The sequence below is a fragment of the Ostrinia nubilalis genome, chromosome 3, assembly GCF_963855985.1.
Source record: "Ostrinia nubilalis chromosome 3, ilOstNubi1.1, whole genome shotgun sequence".
Classification (NCBI taxonomy): Eukaryota; Metazoa; Arthropoda; class Insecta; order Lepidoptera; family Crambidae; genus Ostrinia; species Ostrinia nubilalis.
In genome coordinates, this window is record NC_087090.1 from 12,729,685 (window position 1) to 12,745,936 (window position 16,252).

The 16,252-nt window shown below is 35.6% G+C and overlaps 1 protein-coding gene across 1 annotated transcript; it reads right to left on the reverse strand.

The window, feature by feature from the left end:
• Window positions 1-1,416: 1,416 nt before the first annotated feature.
• Window positions 1,417-13,852, reverse strand: LOC135087977 (abhydrolase domain-containing protein 2). Its single transcript, XM_063982848.1, has 7 exons — window positions 13,553-13,852; window positions 12,141-12,313; window positions 11,521-11,688; window positions 8,920-9,103; window positions 5,373-5,567; window positions 4,836-4,990; window positions 1,417-3,410 (listed from the first exon to the last, which is right to left on the reverse strand). Exons 1-7 carry the CDS (start codon window positions 13,705-13,707, stop codon window positions 3,139-3,141), a joined length of 1,302 nt encoding a protein of 433 aa, XP_063838918.1. The 5' UTR covers window positions 13,708-13,852; the 3' UTR covers window positions 1,417-3,138.
• Window positions 13,853-16,252: the final 2,400 nt, after the last annotated feature.

The following is a 16,252-nucleotide window of genomic DNA, read 5'->3' on the forward strand; positions in this document are numbered from 1 at the left end:
CAAATAATAATAGATAATAGGGATTTAAAACAAAATACACTAGTGTTAACATAGGTACTTAAAATTAACAATTTTGACAAATAGAAGAACTGTTTTGGTGCTGTATATTCAATCAAATGGAAATATAAAGAAGAACGGTCACGCCCCATACAAAAAAAACCCAGACCCGACAGAAACGAGACATATCTCAGTTTTTTTGTCATGTGTTAATTAGTTAAATTATATATTTTTTATATTCGAAATCTATGTATAACACCAAAATATTACCCTTTGTTTTTGTTCAGGCGCTATACAAAAACTAATACAAAATGCCTATTTATCACCAAAATTGGTAAATGTATGTACCTAAATGTCTATTACAGCTGCTATGGAATGTATCTAGGTGACCTGGAGATACAGCCGGATTATACAGGGTGGTTATACATTATGGAACGATAAGTGATCTCACTCGATTATTTCTAAACTATGCAAGATATCGAAAAACTAGTTACTGATTCTGAAAGTGCTTCACGAGCTCTTTAAAATGGTACCAATAATAGGTTACAGATTATGGAAGCTGGTAACATTGAATTTTTGGATTTTGTAACTTCTCGTTTCCACCCTGTATAATCCGGCTGTATCTCCAGGTCACCTAGATACATTCCATAGCAGCTGTAATAGACATTTAGGTACATACATTTACCAATTTTGGTGATAAACAGGCATTTTGTATTAGTTTTTGTATAACGCCTGAACAAAAACAAAGGGTAATATTTTGGTGTTATACATAGATTTCGAATATAAAAAATATATAATTTAACTAATTAAGACATGACAAAAAAACTGAGGTATGTCTCGTTTCTGTCGGGCCTGGGTCACAGATGACCGTTCTTCTTTATGTATTATGGAATTTGTTAACAGTCGCAAACAAATTAAAATGGTCCCTAAATAAAACTTTCATAAATTCTTATAGCAAATCTCTTTTGAACAAATATATCAAATTATTATTATGTATTATTACATTCTATTCTAATACATACAAATATATTTTAAACAAGGCACACAAAAACAAAAGGCCGCGAATCCTACCTTATTTCCTAATCGAACGTTGGCCAAAGTCGAAATCTTTGTACCCCACGAAATGAAATATATGATTTATGAAGTGGGATTTTTGTCATCGAAATTGACACATCAACAAATAAATTTCTACCACCTTCGCGTCAATTATCTAGTCTCATCCTAAGCAGTTTTTATGTTTGTAGAAATAGATAAAAACAATAACATTATTACTCTGGTACAAACGCTCGTGCAACAAATCATTCCTCTACGGGACTTCCCGCGACTATTGGCTTGTTAGTCCAGAATGTGAACTACAAACCATATAGTCGTCAAAGTATGAATGATACTTTGACAGTAGGAAACGGTACAAAATCTACATTGAAACATACACTGATAATTTATTCGACACAAAACAACGCAATACATTTTATCGCTACACAAGCGAAATCGTTGAGATCCTCCAAATTTGGTCTATTTTGTTATATTCATTCATTAATACCATTCGTGTCAAGTATACTCACAAGCTATATCTAATTTATGTCGTTGTATATTCTTTCTGACGGTAATCTCATATCGTAATCAAAAAATAAATAGTGTTCATAATTTTAGGCCATGTGTTTAAACTTTATAATGAGATGCAAGCGACATACAGCTTATAGTAGAGCGTATAGACGTTAGTTTATACAGTTTACTCCATATTGGTAATTAAATAACGTCATTATATTCGAAATATTCTGATTACAGCGGATAGCACGCTGGTACATTTTTTTGTATAAAAATAGGGCCTCTACGTCATTGATATCGAGTAAAACTTACGCTAAGCGCAAGCTCTAGCAAGGCTAGCAGTGTACACAGCAGTATCTATTTGTTTATATAAATCTAACAATATTACAAATTATAGTCAGCGATAACAGCAAAGGACATGTATCCGATCTAAAGATCATCACTATTATATGAGACATATTCCCTGTGGTAGGTGCTAAACAGTATTGTGTAGTGTCGCGTGCGTATGTGGTAAATTATAATACAAATTATGTTATCTATCATATAATGTAATCTCAATATCCGTATTAGGCGCTACTCAGAATCGATCCTAAAGTAAGCCTATAAATTCGTAATTTACTATTAGTCTGCCTGAAGAATAGGCTTGATAACAATTTGAATAGAACATTTATGGGTGTTTTTCCATTAGTCGGCAAGGAAAAGATGACTTATGAAATAACCAACATTGCTCAAGGCGAGCCGTGCGACCATAAATGTTCGCTGAATCAAGACTCGGTTTTTGGTGCTTTCACCCGTAGTTTGCCTTATAATGGAAACACGCCCTACAGCTTAAGTAAGGAATAAGTAGGTTTCCGACTGAATCTAAGATAATATACACATTCCTCTAGCAAACATAGCTATTAGCCTCAAAAATCTTCGACTAAAATGCAATTATGCTACGAGTCGAAAACATGATTTCTAGTGGCCAACCAATTTACAACACCCAGCAACATACTTCGTAAAAATATTTCGGCTTATACTTAGGCTCTATCCGCCCCTCTCATAACATTATAATAGGGAGAGTGAGAAAGACTGATAAAGTCAATGTGTTGAATTTTTTTTACAAAGTAAGGCAACAGATTCCATTTCAGTGCTGTGACTTCGATCGAACATTATTATAACATACATTATATCTACATAATATTCCTATAGCGTCAAACTTTTATCCAATGTTATCATACAACTAGTTTTTCACTTTCAATGCCATGCAGAATAAATATATTAAAATAAATGCATAAGTACATAAATAAACAAAGTATATATCACAACATCTAAAGTAATCATATTATGTCACAACACAAAAACATGCAATAATGTGCTTTATAATTTGTGGACTTTGTGCAAAGTATTATTGTTAAATAAAAAAAAGATGTAAAATAATTATCTGATGGTATCACTCTCCACTGTGCATTCAAGTTTGGTAAGTACATTAGTAATGCATATTCTATGAAAGTACACCAAAACTCTATTAATAAAACGTCATATAAATATCTTACTTAATTTGTTATTTTAGGCTAAATCCAAAAGTGGTAGTAGGTTAGGGTCAGCCCAGTAATATTAGTAAGCTTTTTGAACTTTGTCCAGTGGATCGTAGTATACTATTGTTGACGATTTTATAAGATCTGGTTCATCATCTGAGTGAATTTCTGTTCCGATAGTGGTGGTGTCTTTCTGTGAACACTTGTTGTGTGCCATGAGGAGGCCGCCGGCCAAGCCCACCAAGGCTCGGTCCAGCCAGTTGACAGGGTTGGCGTACACGAGTCCCCCTTCGTAAAAACCCAAGTGACCTCCATGAGCTAGTTCCAAATACATAGCTTTTTCGTGTGAACCTGAAAGTAAAACATATCAATCAGTGAAATCATGACTGTACGGCGCTTATCGAAATTGGTAGTCTTGGAAAATAGGCAGGCTATGACTCAAGAGGTAAATGACTGTAGCCATTTGAGTTTTAACAAAAATAACTTCTGTTACATTTTTGTTTTCGTATAGAAAATTTCCATTATAGGCACAGGCCACAGACTAAAGTACCATGCACCGTAGGGCAATGCGGGCGTGGGCGTGGAAAAGTAGAACTACAGGCCACGGTCGTGAATTGATTAATTGAATAATGAATAAAACGTTACTAAATATAGCCGGGCTGGACCGTAGGCCGGGATTGTCTTCGGGGTTCGAGCTCTGAATCAGAGACAATACATCTCATATAACATGCGAAATTATTATGCGCTTTTTTGTGTGTGCAATAAAGTTTTTAAATAAATAAATAAATGTAATGTCGCAGAGATATGTTAGCGCAGACTGCGCAGAAAGGATACATAGTAAGGTGGATACTTAGTATGCGTAAGGGCTTTACAATTTCTGGCTATTTTCATCTTCCTGTTCATCCACCTTATACCGCGTACAAAAGTGCATGTGCCCGTAAAAATAAATTTTATTTCAAGTAATTTCCACGTGTAACTATTATTAGCAATATAAAATCATTTGTGAACATTGTATGGAAATAATGATGTCACGTGTAGAGCGCGTGTATGCTGCTCATTGAGTAACGTTGCAAATTATCGAATCCAGTTCTATTGTAATGTTTGACTAGCATTACGATGTTCTATTACTTTACTTTACAGTTTAGCCATTCATGCATGTATTGCTATAGGAATTGATTGTTATGCAATATTTTCCTCCTTAATCTTTATTGTGGTATAAACAAAAAATGCGTGGCCAAGTTTAAAAAAAACATTTTACGATATTATACATTTTCAATATTACCTAAGAATGTTCACGTAACTGAACCGGATAGTAACATCCGATTGCAGAACTAGTTTTGTTTTTAAAACTTACCTTTCCGAGGAACGTCATCAATATAAAATCGGGCATCCGATGATGACATCATATGAGGTGAGTTCACTTGTTCAATGTCATCTACTGATTATGGTTGAGACGTCATCTTTAAGGAATGACTTTTCACATTAATAAAATTTGTTAGATGCTTACTTATCCCACCACGACGGTTGACGAAACCCAGCTACGAAAACTTATGATTAACTAACTGGCAGCCGCCCGCGACTTCGTACGCGTGGATCCCGTTTGCCCCCGAATTTTGCAAAATCACATCAATGAGCATCTACGTTCTAAAAGGAACCCCCCATGCAAAATTTGAGACTCCTAGCACTTGTAGTTTCTGAGATTTCGTGATGAGTGAGTCAGTCAGTCACCTTTCGGTTTTATATAAATAGAATATGAAAACATTTATGTTTACTTACTGACAAATTGACGGATGAGTGGCAGCAGCGGTTCAGGTACAATAGGGTCGTCGCGGGCGTTGATGAATATCATAGGAGTATTGATGTTCTTCAGGTAGAATGCTGAGGAACTCCACTTGTAGAGTTCCGCGACGGAGTCGAATCCATGTACTCTCCTGTAATATTAAATAAACAGTTGTTTGAAGGTGTTTTATAGTTTTATGTTCACAACAAAAAGAGAGTTTTAAAAAAATGCTGCAATTTTATTTGTACTGGCCAAATACGAGTACATATACACATATTGATCCAAACATTTAATAAAATTAAAATTATGGCACCGTTAGTTTTATCTAACAATCATTATACAATAATTATTTTTATCAGGCTATAAATCATAAAGTTCAGTCGCAAAAAATTACAAAACTCGTACTTGTTATGAGGAAGATCGGTCAGCATTAATATTACTGAAGCGGACTATGTGTCTCCTTAAACACTTGACATTGGCAGAATCACCGCGGCAATAAATCCGCGGGATGTCCATATAGATAAGTCGCATACCTTGAATAAGCCTCATCCAGGTCCGGCAGAGTACCGGCCGATACTATCATTTTTTCATCCAGAGTATATCTGTTTTTAATTTCTTGATTGAGCAGCATCCTTTTATGTCTGGTGATAATATTCCGGTAGTTGTCTGTCATTATGTACAGATAGAAACGGCGGAAATTTTGCCATTGCAATAAATACACCATAGTGCTGGAAATAAAAAAAGCATTAGTTAAGTTTTTCATCCTGAATGTCGATTGTTGTAGCAGCGCACTACTAAGGCCCAATTCGACCAAACTTTTATACGAAAATAACTCCTGGTATAACTGGTACATTCGACAGTTTCAGTATGGGAAATATGTTAAAATGACAAGTTTATTCTTCAGTTTAAAGTTATCCGACGATGGTAAAATCAGCCCTAAAGCGCATGCACTTGTTGGAACAGACGATAGCATATCAGACTACAATTTTGTTGGAAAAACGTCCCTATCACAACTACTTAAGATATCTTTCTTTCGCTTGATGTGTCATCGTCTGTACATCAAGATAAACACCTGCATCTTTATGTACTTTTAATAGGTGTGATTGCTACAAATTTATAGTGTCGCATTAGATTATTGACCTGTAAAGATGGTATGTTGGTAAAAATAAATAAATAAATGATATAATAATGTAAAGCCTGATGAGCTGTCGAGTGTACACGTGTCATTGGCACCAATTAACAGTGATTAGGCTGAGTTAATAATAGTCGTTAACATTTTGTTGTTTTTAGGTCAGGTTATCGTAACATAACAAATACATGTTTACTGTTTACAATTTACTTCAGATGCAGAAGTTAATGATGGAGCAATATTTATCCTCGTAAGACCGAAGAGTAAATTGTGTCGACTTCTAAGTATCGCCGAATGTGCTTTCAGAAGAACGAATAATTTGAAGTAGTAAACGCCGAGCACTTCGAGTAAAAAAATTTCTATGTTAGAGATTTTCTTTTGCATTCATATTTTCAGGGGCCCTATATAATAGTGCATAGAGCTTATTTTAGGTGAAAAATAATAAAAAAATGATTTCTCTTAAAAGAACATTCGGTATTACAGACTTTAAAAAGGAAAAGTAAATAAATTGTGTTTTATACTTTAAAGTGAAACATAAATGTAACCTTCTTAATAAATTAATACTACATAAAGATACAATAACGATATTAATAAATGTAACTGAAAAGGAACAACGGTTTTAATTTTATTTAATGTTTCATAATTAGTACTTTTAAAAGTACTATCGGTTTTATAACATACACTAATGATAGGTTAAAATGTACAAGAAGTAAAGTTAATATTCATGTTAATTATAATATTTACTTAACTAAAAATCAGAACGTTCTCATGGTAAATATTCTCAATCATATCATAATTTTAAAAGTCCAATACTCAATCCCATCTCAATAGAAAAAAGATACAAAAATAAAACTTTCACCATCAAGACCGAATGTTCCTTGCAAAGAACTTTTATTTTTAAACTAAAAAAATTCTTACAAAACTACTTCAAATTGGGAAAAATAATTTTTTTGCTTGTTTAGCAGTATTTTAACTTAAATTATACTGGTCAGTTTTGCAATTAAACTACGTTTACGTGAAGAAAAAAAAATAATCGCACATCATGTCTTCTTGGACGAACCACCTTGTCAAAGAAAAAAGATAATTTGACAGTGACATTTTGTTTTTTTTATATTAATAAGTTCGGATACCTGATTTTGAATACTTTAAGCCATAGACTATCACTCTTTTCTTTCGATAGGCGCGAATTTTTGAACTTAAATTTATCGCTAAAGTTTTAGTTCCTCTGATGGCACATCCGGCGATACTTCGAAGTCACCTCCGAAAATGTCTCGGCGTTACTGACTACAAAGTTTCAGTTCCTTCTGAGGCACATCCGGGCTTACGAGGTTAAAATAAGCATTTATATTTCTGGAAATATCACGTAAATGCGGTGATCAGCAGAGACCCGTCTGTTCACGATGTTTTGCAATCAGAGCATAAATGTAGATGCTTGAGTAAGTATTGCTTACATGACATTTTTAATGTAGAACGAGGACTTTATAATGCTTCTGTCGTTATTAAATGTTAATGTACATCTATTTAGATAAATGAGTATTTCTCAAAAAAAATGTACATTTTGAAAAAAAAAAGTGTGCTTTGAAACAGTTCAAAAGTTTTATATTTATAAATCATCACACAAAAAAAACACACACAATTTTGAAGGATGAATATTAATCTTTAAGATAACGAAGAATTATAGCTATAATCCTACTTATTACCAAATATTTAGATATTTTAAAAATAGTCCTTTTTTACCTTTCATACAAAAACCTGTTTGCCACCCTAGCTTTTTCATGTATTTTTGTTTCATAAAATGCGATACGTAACTAAATTATTGTAAATTTCTTTGTATTATCGTTCTACAGTAATCGCAGTTTCTGTATCAAATTGATTTTCTATGGGGTGTCATAATGAATTGGCAATTTAAAGCAAAAAAACAAAATGAGTCGCTCTCATTTACTATTTCGTTATTTACTCTTTAGTTACGATTTATTTCTACTTTCCCATGGTTTCTGAACAATTCCGTATTTATTTTACACGGACAACAATAGCTGCACTCTGAATGGCTGTTGGCCTGACGTCTCCGCCATAACATCTATCGCGAAAATTAGTGAAAACGTGTGTGTTTTGTGGGATTACTTTTTCGTAACAGGCAGTAAAATCAACGATTTTATATAGAACGGTAAGTCTTCATTTAACCATTTTTTGTAATACGTGTGGTACGAACATTTAGTAAGCTTTTATATTTGCTGTAACAAATTTTATCAAAAAAATACTTGTTTCTGATCTCATTTTGTCTAATATTTCGTTACGTTTTTTGCGAATTTCGTTACGTTACGAAAAAGTACAACATAATGCTGAGTGTATACTGTTATTACCTGACTAAGCATAGTAATATTCACTACTTAATTAATTTCAAAAAATATAGAGCGTTAATAACAAAAGGATTGGATACTATCTGCTTTACAGAAGTGCCACCAGCAAAAAATTATCAAATCATTTAGATTACGTTTTTATGTGATTACTTCTTTTGTTTTTTTAGGAATGCCGCCAAAAACCAATGCCGAAAGGCAAAAAGCTTACAGAGAACGACTCAAAATGGATAAACATGATGGAACAAAAATAATTTTATTAAAATAGTATGAATGATTACTCCCTTATTTTATTTCTAACCCCTTAATATTACCCCGTATTTGGGTGCATACTTACAAATATTTCGAATTGAATAAATAAAAAGCATTCACAATATTTCGCCAATGTATAACAAGCCTTATGGCCTTACTATTTCGTTACTACCGTTTCGTTACGTACATTTTTTTTGAGAAATACTCAAATGACTTGACTTAAAGTCCTATGTCCCCTAGTCGGCGTCCACAACAGTCCTTCATCGCGTTTAATCATTCAATAAATAGAAATAGATAATTTTAGATAACAAGTAGGTGCAGTTGAATTAAACGCAGGTAACTTACTCAAGAGCGTTGTATCCCTGACATATGGAAATGCCCCCTATTATGTTGCTAGGTCTCTTCCTGTCTTCGCCTAGGTATTTCGTAATCAAATTGCCGCCAAGACTGAATCCGACTAGAATTATCTTCGTGTTAGGATATCGTTCCAACAAGTTTTCTATCATGTAGTTGAAATCGTCGGTGTGCCCTGAAAAAAAAAGAGGAAGTCAATTCAGGAATATTGGCACGCCGTGATTCATTTGAGATTCGTTGAAGAGTTGTATATCATTTCATTTGATAAATTGGTGTGGAAAATTTTAAGTTACAATTCAATTGATAAGCAGAGCAATATAAACACTGGAAAATTGCCCTGCTTTCGTGAGACGACAATCACGAGTATAACTTGTGGCAGGTAGTAATGGATTTTACAGACAGATTTTTATCAATATGGTTACAATAAATGCAATGATTAGGACTATGTAACTGTACAATGCCGTTGATTAATCAAATTCTTCATTCGTCTAGCATTTGTAGCTAATATTACAGTAGAGTTTGTACTGTAGTTTGTTTGTTAGTTATACATTTGTCGAGGAATGCGCAGTCAATGTCGACCTCACGTTCACGCAAGAAGGGCGTGGTACCTACCTACTTGCAACTTTATCGTTTTCTAGGGCTGTATCATAATCGGGCATGTGTTTTGCCTTGGTTTAGTCAGTTAGTGATTTGGTTTCAATATCACTACTACTAAACAATACAGAATTCGTTTTAACCAAAGGACGTCCACTGCTGGACAAAGGCCAAGGATTTCCACATACGGCCGACATCTACCAGAATAAGAGCAGAAATACTTTAACACCGCATTTCTTAACTAAACTCGGTCGGAACTATTTTAAAGTTATTTATTCATTAGTTTATCTGTCTCATTTGAGAATCCAAAACCAAAAAACCAAGACTCCGCCGAGTCGAGTGTTCAAAACTTTATAATATACCTAGCTAGATGCAAAGAAGAACTAACTAATGCACTTTCGATTCAATATAAATGAATATCTCTTTCTTTATGAAAGGCAAGCGTGTACATCTTACGATACGATAATGCTTTAATATTTTCGATATTAGAAAAAGTGAAATCTTGATCAAATTAACTTCGTAATATCATTTTCCTTAATTTTATCTTTATTAACGCAATAAATGATTTCCACTCATTAAACATTTATGCTTAATTAATAATCTTCACACGCCACAACGTTTTCATAATAAACAAAACAAAGGTATTATTTTTTAATTTGGTTAATAACGATAGAGTTCACGTACACGATCAATATTCCGAAGGACAAAAAAATGCTCGCACATGCAGTCTCCCATGACTAGCCATCATGACTCATATGCAAGAAAAATGAAGATAACATTATGTATTACTTATTATTACATAGTTAGTATCGAAGTCTCCAGTAGTTTAAAAATATCCTCAACGAGATATAAATTTATAAATTGATATAATAATGCTACTCTAAACTCTTCTTGGAAATCTATAGCTAACTAGCGGCCGCCCGCGACTTCGTACGCGTGGATCCCGTTTTACCCCCTTCCCGCTTTTCTGATTTTCTTTGCTATAAACCTCACGGAGCCCGAGACCTTTCCAACGAATGCAAAACCGTGGAAATCGGTTCGTGCGTTCTGGAGTTATAGCGTCAGGGAGAGAAAACCCGACTTATTTTTATATAGTAGATAAATTCATTGGTTGCCTGCTGCACCTGTGTGTACAGACAGAGTTGCTACCTATATCGTGATGATACCATTAATAACTTAACAAGTCATTGTCTCTAGATAAGACACACGTTGATAAATCAACCTTCTTGATTAGCAAGTCTCATTGAATTTTGTTTCAAACAAAAAAGACGTATGTTGAACAAAAAGCGTTCCCCAAAATTTACGGCCGATTCTGCGTTCGCGTTGCCTGCATCCTCATCTCCCCATCATGTATTTGTCCCGACCTTCACATCGTCAGTCCACAGAGTTCACATTCGACTTACAGAGTAGGAAATTTACAGGTGCAGGGGTAAAGGGTACCTACTCAGATCATAGATATGATCTGAGGGTATCTACATTTCTTTAAACTACATTTAGCAGAAATGTAAGTAACAATGGCTACGATGATCGATTACGGAATTTTCCACACACATGAGAAGAAAAATTGTGGAATAATTGCTTACTACAATCATTATTATTAGAAATGCATTTTAATTATTGGTTGGACGCATAACTCGTATAAAACAAGGACTAATTAGAATTAGATTGTTCGTGTTCTAGTTTAGTTTTAGTCTTAATGTAGTGTATAATAAACAAACATTATGGATTTCTATTTCACGGGTTCAATTTGACGACAGCGTTGTGGGCTTTTAAATGTCGCACACATACCAGCAGCTTGGCAAGCCTACAAACGAGAAGGGTCACACGCGTATGCGTTATATTGCATCATTAGCATGCGCGCCGGAGAACCGGACCGAAGTCAATGCAAGTTTAACATTTAAAGCTATAACATCAAAGTCTGATTTACTTTGGATCTGCAAGAGAAAAGTCGGATGGTTGCTATGCCTGAAACATCGGCGCTAAGTATAGATGACTCACCATACGAGAATATTCTACTGCCGGTAACCGGCACGCTGTTCAATGCACCGATGTGGTTCAGTACGGCGCACCTGTAGCCGTGACACTGGGAGTAGTGGACGTATGTGCGTATGTACACGCTCTCCGATGTGTTGCCGATGCCGGGACAGATTGCAACCGTGACGTCATCTAATGGAAGGAAGGATGACAATTAAAATTTTGATGAAAATTTAAAATGTGATAAAAATTTGTTATGGTTGATGACTGCATGTATAATGGGTAGAACAGCGTTGATAGGTACTAGTATTATGTTATCTGTGATTAGGTATGCACTTGATGTCTGCCTGGCGACTAGGGAAAGGGAGAAAATAAAGTTAGTTCAGGTGTTTCAGCACTATTAGATTACTAATACGACATTTGCAGCATCACTGCGTTATGTGAATGTGATCATCATGATACACGTCGCGTCGTTGTCATCGTCGTACCTAATAATAAGATTTGGTTGGATTGGTTTTGAACCTTTTATCTCACTAAAGTTAAAAATGTAAATCGCATCAATTCTGCCACTATCAGATTAAGGTGTAAATATTTATGGGCATATTTTATAAGATCAGTAAACATTGATAGATTTTTATATTTACCTTCATGTTCCGATCCAACTGGCTCATAGAGATCATATGTTAGAGTTGACTTGTCAGGCAGGACTAGTGAAACCCTTCCACCAATAGGCCATGGGCAGCGAACCCGCCCTATAAGGCTGTGGAGGATGGTCTGGACGTGGCCACTGAAGCCCCATAATCGAGTTGGAATGTACCTGCAATGAATATATTAATAAAACATTTGCATACTTATTTTTTATTTTCATTTTTCCCAGACAAGATATTACTGGGTGTATTTCTGGGTTTCAAGTGAGGATTCCAAGTCAAGCTTGCTTCCACCTTCAGACAAGATACAGGGAAAGAGCTTCTCCATTGTGGTTAAAGAATATTTTAATGTTAAATGGGAAAAGCTAAGTACCTAAATAAATAATAATGCTTGATTAATGAATGGATGGAGACATAGGTACTTGAATCCGTTTTAAAATACTACCTCCGTTTAAAAAAAAACTATGTACCTACCTAATTATGAGGTAGGTACATGGTTTTTTTTAAATATGATAATTCTGCCTCAAGAACTAGATGGATCTTTGTAAAACAACAACAAAACAATGTTAACGAACTTGTCTTTGTGTTTCAAGTCTTTGAGGTTAAAAGTTATCTATTTTGCAAGTTTAATTAGTACCATTCAATCATATTTGTGTCTCACTCAATGTAAAAGATAATTCACAGAATTTACTTATGATTCACCAAATACATCACAAATCTTATAATTATTATGAGTTATTGCTGTGAGACATATTGAAAATATGTTTTTTCCGATTACATATGTACCTCAATTTAGAATTAGAATTTAATCAAACCACAAATGTGTTATGTATACAAACAATAATGAACATATTGTTAATAGACATTCTCAGCTGACCAAATCATGCAAGACAGAAACTACAATAGTGTGGCAATAGCAAGGTCATATCAGTGACTCAAGATATTTTTTTATGAAGCTGACATCAGGGTTAATTATCTACTAATGCTGTAGTGTAGCTAAGGGCTTTTCAATTTTCAATACTGGAAACAAAACATACTTTATCACGTTCCATTCATTTACAGATTGCTTAATTATTTTACCAAATAATCAGAATGTTGTAACTATTTAAAAGGATGTAAAGTAAATAGTAAATAAATAAACTAGGTACCTATCCTGTTTGAAAACATTACTGTAGATATTAGTACCATTATCACGATATTGTACAAATGTTCTAAATTTCTATTTATCATACATATTTGGAATAAACTATCGGAACTAAGTTTTGCGATAAAGTTTTATTGTCCAGAAAGAATGATATGACATCATCAAACACGATTTACAAGCATGACCCACACAGTGTTGGGTTGGGATATTGTAAAATGCAATTGAAATGAATGGAAGTTTATCTAAAATGTAAACAAATACTTACGGTTCATTCAAAAAAGGTGAGATGAATAATATATTCTCAATAAAACTCCTATCTTTTCCATAAATCACAGGTTTCTGCGGTTGACTATTCACATTCAGCAATCGGAAAAGCACACACAAAATTACTGCAACAACAGCTAAAAGAACCGTCGACATTCTGACGATATATTATTACGTTAGATGCCAACTTTACAAGAAGTGAATCCTACATAATAGCAATGTAACTTCCTTAGTAGAAAGGAAATAACTTTATTTATTCAAGAACCGTCCGCCTGACGAGTTATTACGAGAGGAACTGTTTTTTTTTTCAGATCGGCCAACAAGAACTTTCAAAACAAATCTGACAGTTTCTAGAACAAAAATCATAACTCATTTCTATTGGTGCAATTGGAAATCCGATAATAAAATTACTTAATCCTATTGGTGGATCAATTATACACCTAATTTTTTATTGGTCAATAGTTTTTTGACATTTGAAACCTTGAGAATGGGGCTGTGACTGTGACTCTAGTGCCTACGGATGGTTTCCATGGTTGTAACATTATAGTTAGGGCTATGTGAATTGGGCACTGAACAAGCCAACAATCAACAGTGTACGGCATATCGGTAGTTCGGGACTAAAATAAAGTGGTCTAATCCTCTAACTCAGTGTTTTTCAACCTGTGGGTCGCGACCCCCTGGGGGGTCGCGAAGCCTCTATAGGGGGTCGCGAGAGGTCGTAAAAACTATCTCAGTTAATAAACGGTAAAGTTTTAAAGATAGATTTATCCGAAATCAAATTTATGCAAATGCATAAATGTTGTATGGATTGAAAAATTCGTTCCCTACAACATCTTTGTAGTAACCTTAAAAAATGCATGGAAAAGAAGCGACCGATCCCCGGTCGCGAAATATTTTTCCGTACTAGGGGGGTCGTGTCATGAAAAAGGTTGAAAAACACTGCTGTAACTAAACAGAAGTTCTTTAGTTCTGGTGCTAATTCATTTTTCTTTCTGATAGAGATAATAAATTGTCCTTTGCGTGTGCTTTCAGTTTGAAACCTACAATAAAATGATTTAATTCTAATGGTGAACTTATTAACAGACCCACTTTTTTATTGGTCAGTTTTAGAATGAGGATCATTTCGATATTTAGCTGTGAATGCAGATTTATAGGGCTAAGAAATCCTTAATACACAGTGCAAAAATTTTTGTTCTACGACAAAAATTGACGAAGTTATGGCCAAATTACTAAAAAAGTTCACTGACCGCCCGGCGCGGGGACGATGACGTCATTATATCCGATCCGAACGCTGCCGGCGTACTGCGTGGATAGAAAATATTTTTTTCTAGCCAAATTATCAGTTTTAGAGAAAAACTTGTAATGACATTTACCTATTCATCAGAATAAAGTAAGCTATCGATAGGTAATTTTTAAAAATAGAAATTGTGAAAAATAACGCAAAAAATCCATACGCTCATACGATTCAATGGCACGCAGAGACGCGATTGGGGTCTCCGCGGTGGTATATTTGGCGATTTATTCAAATAAAGTGTTCATAAGTGTTGTTAGAGTCATATCTTCTTCCAAGTAAAATATAAAAATGTATAAGTATTAATTTATTTACTTCTAACAATAAGGTATAGCTGAGGCAGATACACTCTGCCTAGGCTACAAGACATTGCTATGAAAATAATTTCGATGTACACGCAATACCTACCTGTTATTTAGTTTTTCTGAGTTAAACCTACGCACCTACCTATCTATTCGCCGTTCCCATGGGCGGGCCAGCTGCTGCAGGAAAGGACAGCCGCTCCGTGCTGGAAATTTATTTAATCTTAGCCTAGAAGCTGGGTATGACTACCCCGCCCCTCTCCTCTCCCCAGGTCATAAGCTGGGCATGACTTCCCCCTCGGCCAGAAGTTGGGTATGATTTACCCCCCCCCCCCCCCCCGGCCCGAAACTGGGTATGACTTTCCCCCTCCCCCCAGGCCAGAAGCTAGGTAAGGCTTGCCCCTACCCCCAGGCCATAAGCATAAGCTGGATATGACTCCCCTTCGGCCAGAAGCTGGGTATGACACCCCCCCCATGCCAGAAATGCCAGAAACTGGGTATGACTTGACCCCCCCCCCCCCTCCCCCAGGCCATAAGCTGGGTAAGGCTAGCCCCTCCCCCCAGCCCATAGAAACTGGTTATGACTTGACCCCTCCCCTCCCCCCCCCCCCCCTCCCCAAGCCAGAAGCTGGGTAAGGCTAGCCCCTTCCCCCAGTCCATAAGCATAAGCTAGGTATGACTCCCCCTCGGCCGGAAGCTGGGTATTACTTACCCCCCCCCCCCCCCCCAGGCCAGAAACTGGGTATGACTTGCCTCTCCCCCCTCCCACCAAGTTCTTCGTGGGTTAATTGACACCATTATGTAACCAATAATAATTTTAAAAATTCGTCGTCCTTCTACTTATTATATTGTATTGTCAGGCCTGGCTCACTTCGCGCGGTACATCCGATAATTACCTACAGCGAAGCGCCCCGCCGGCGGGTATTATATCAGTCGAGTGTCACGCGCGCGCCCGTCAGGACGCTGGCGTGCGTTGTAGTAGGTACCTAATTCTATGATCGAAGTATTATACTCAACGTCAAATAAATCGCACCTTCCGCGACGCGAACTTTAAAGATTTTCTTCTGACACAATCATGGTGCCCCAACAATATTGGTGTTATTTGAAA

What these genes read in the sequence shown, in the direction of transcription:
- LOC135087977 (XM_063982848.1), bottom strand. Translation starts at nt 13,707, where the DNA reads ATGTCGACGGTTCTTTTAGCTGTTGTTGCAGTAATTTTGTGTGTGCTT. An exon ending in CAGTAGAATATTCTCGTATG is followed by an intron (nt 9,104 to 11,520) that starts GTGAGTCATCTA and finishes TTTTTTTTTCAG; the next exon opens with GGCACACCGACGATTTCAAC. An exon ending in ACTCATCCGTCAATTTGTCA is followed by an intron (nt 3,411 to 4,835) that starts GTAAGTAAACAT and finishes TTTTACTTTCAG; the next exon opens with GTTCACACGAAAAAGCTATG.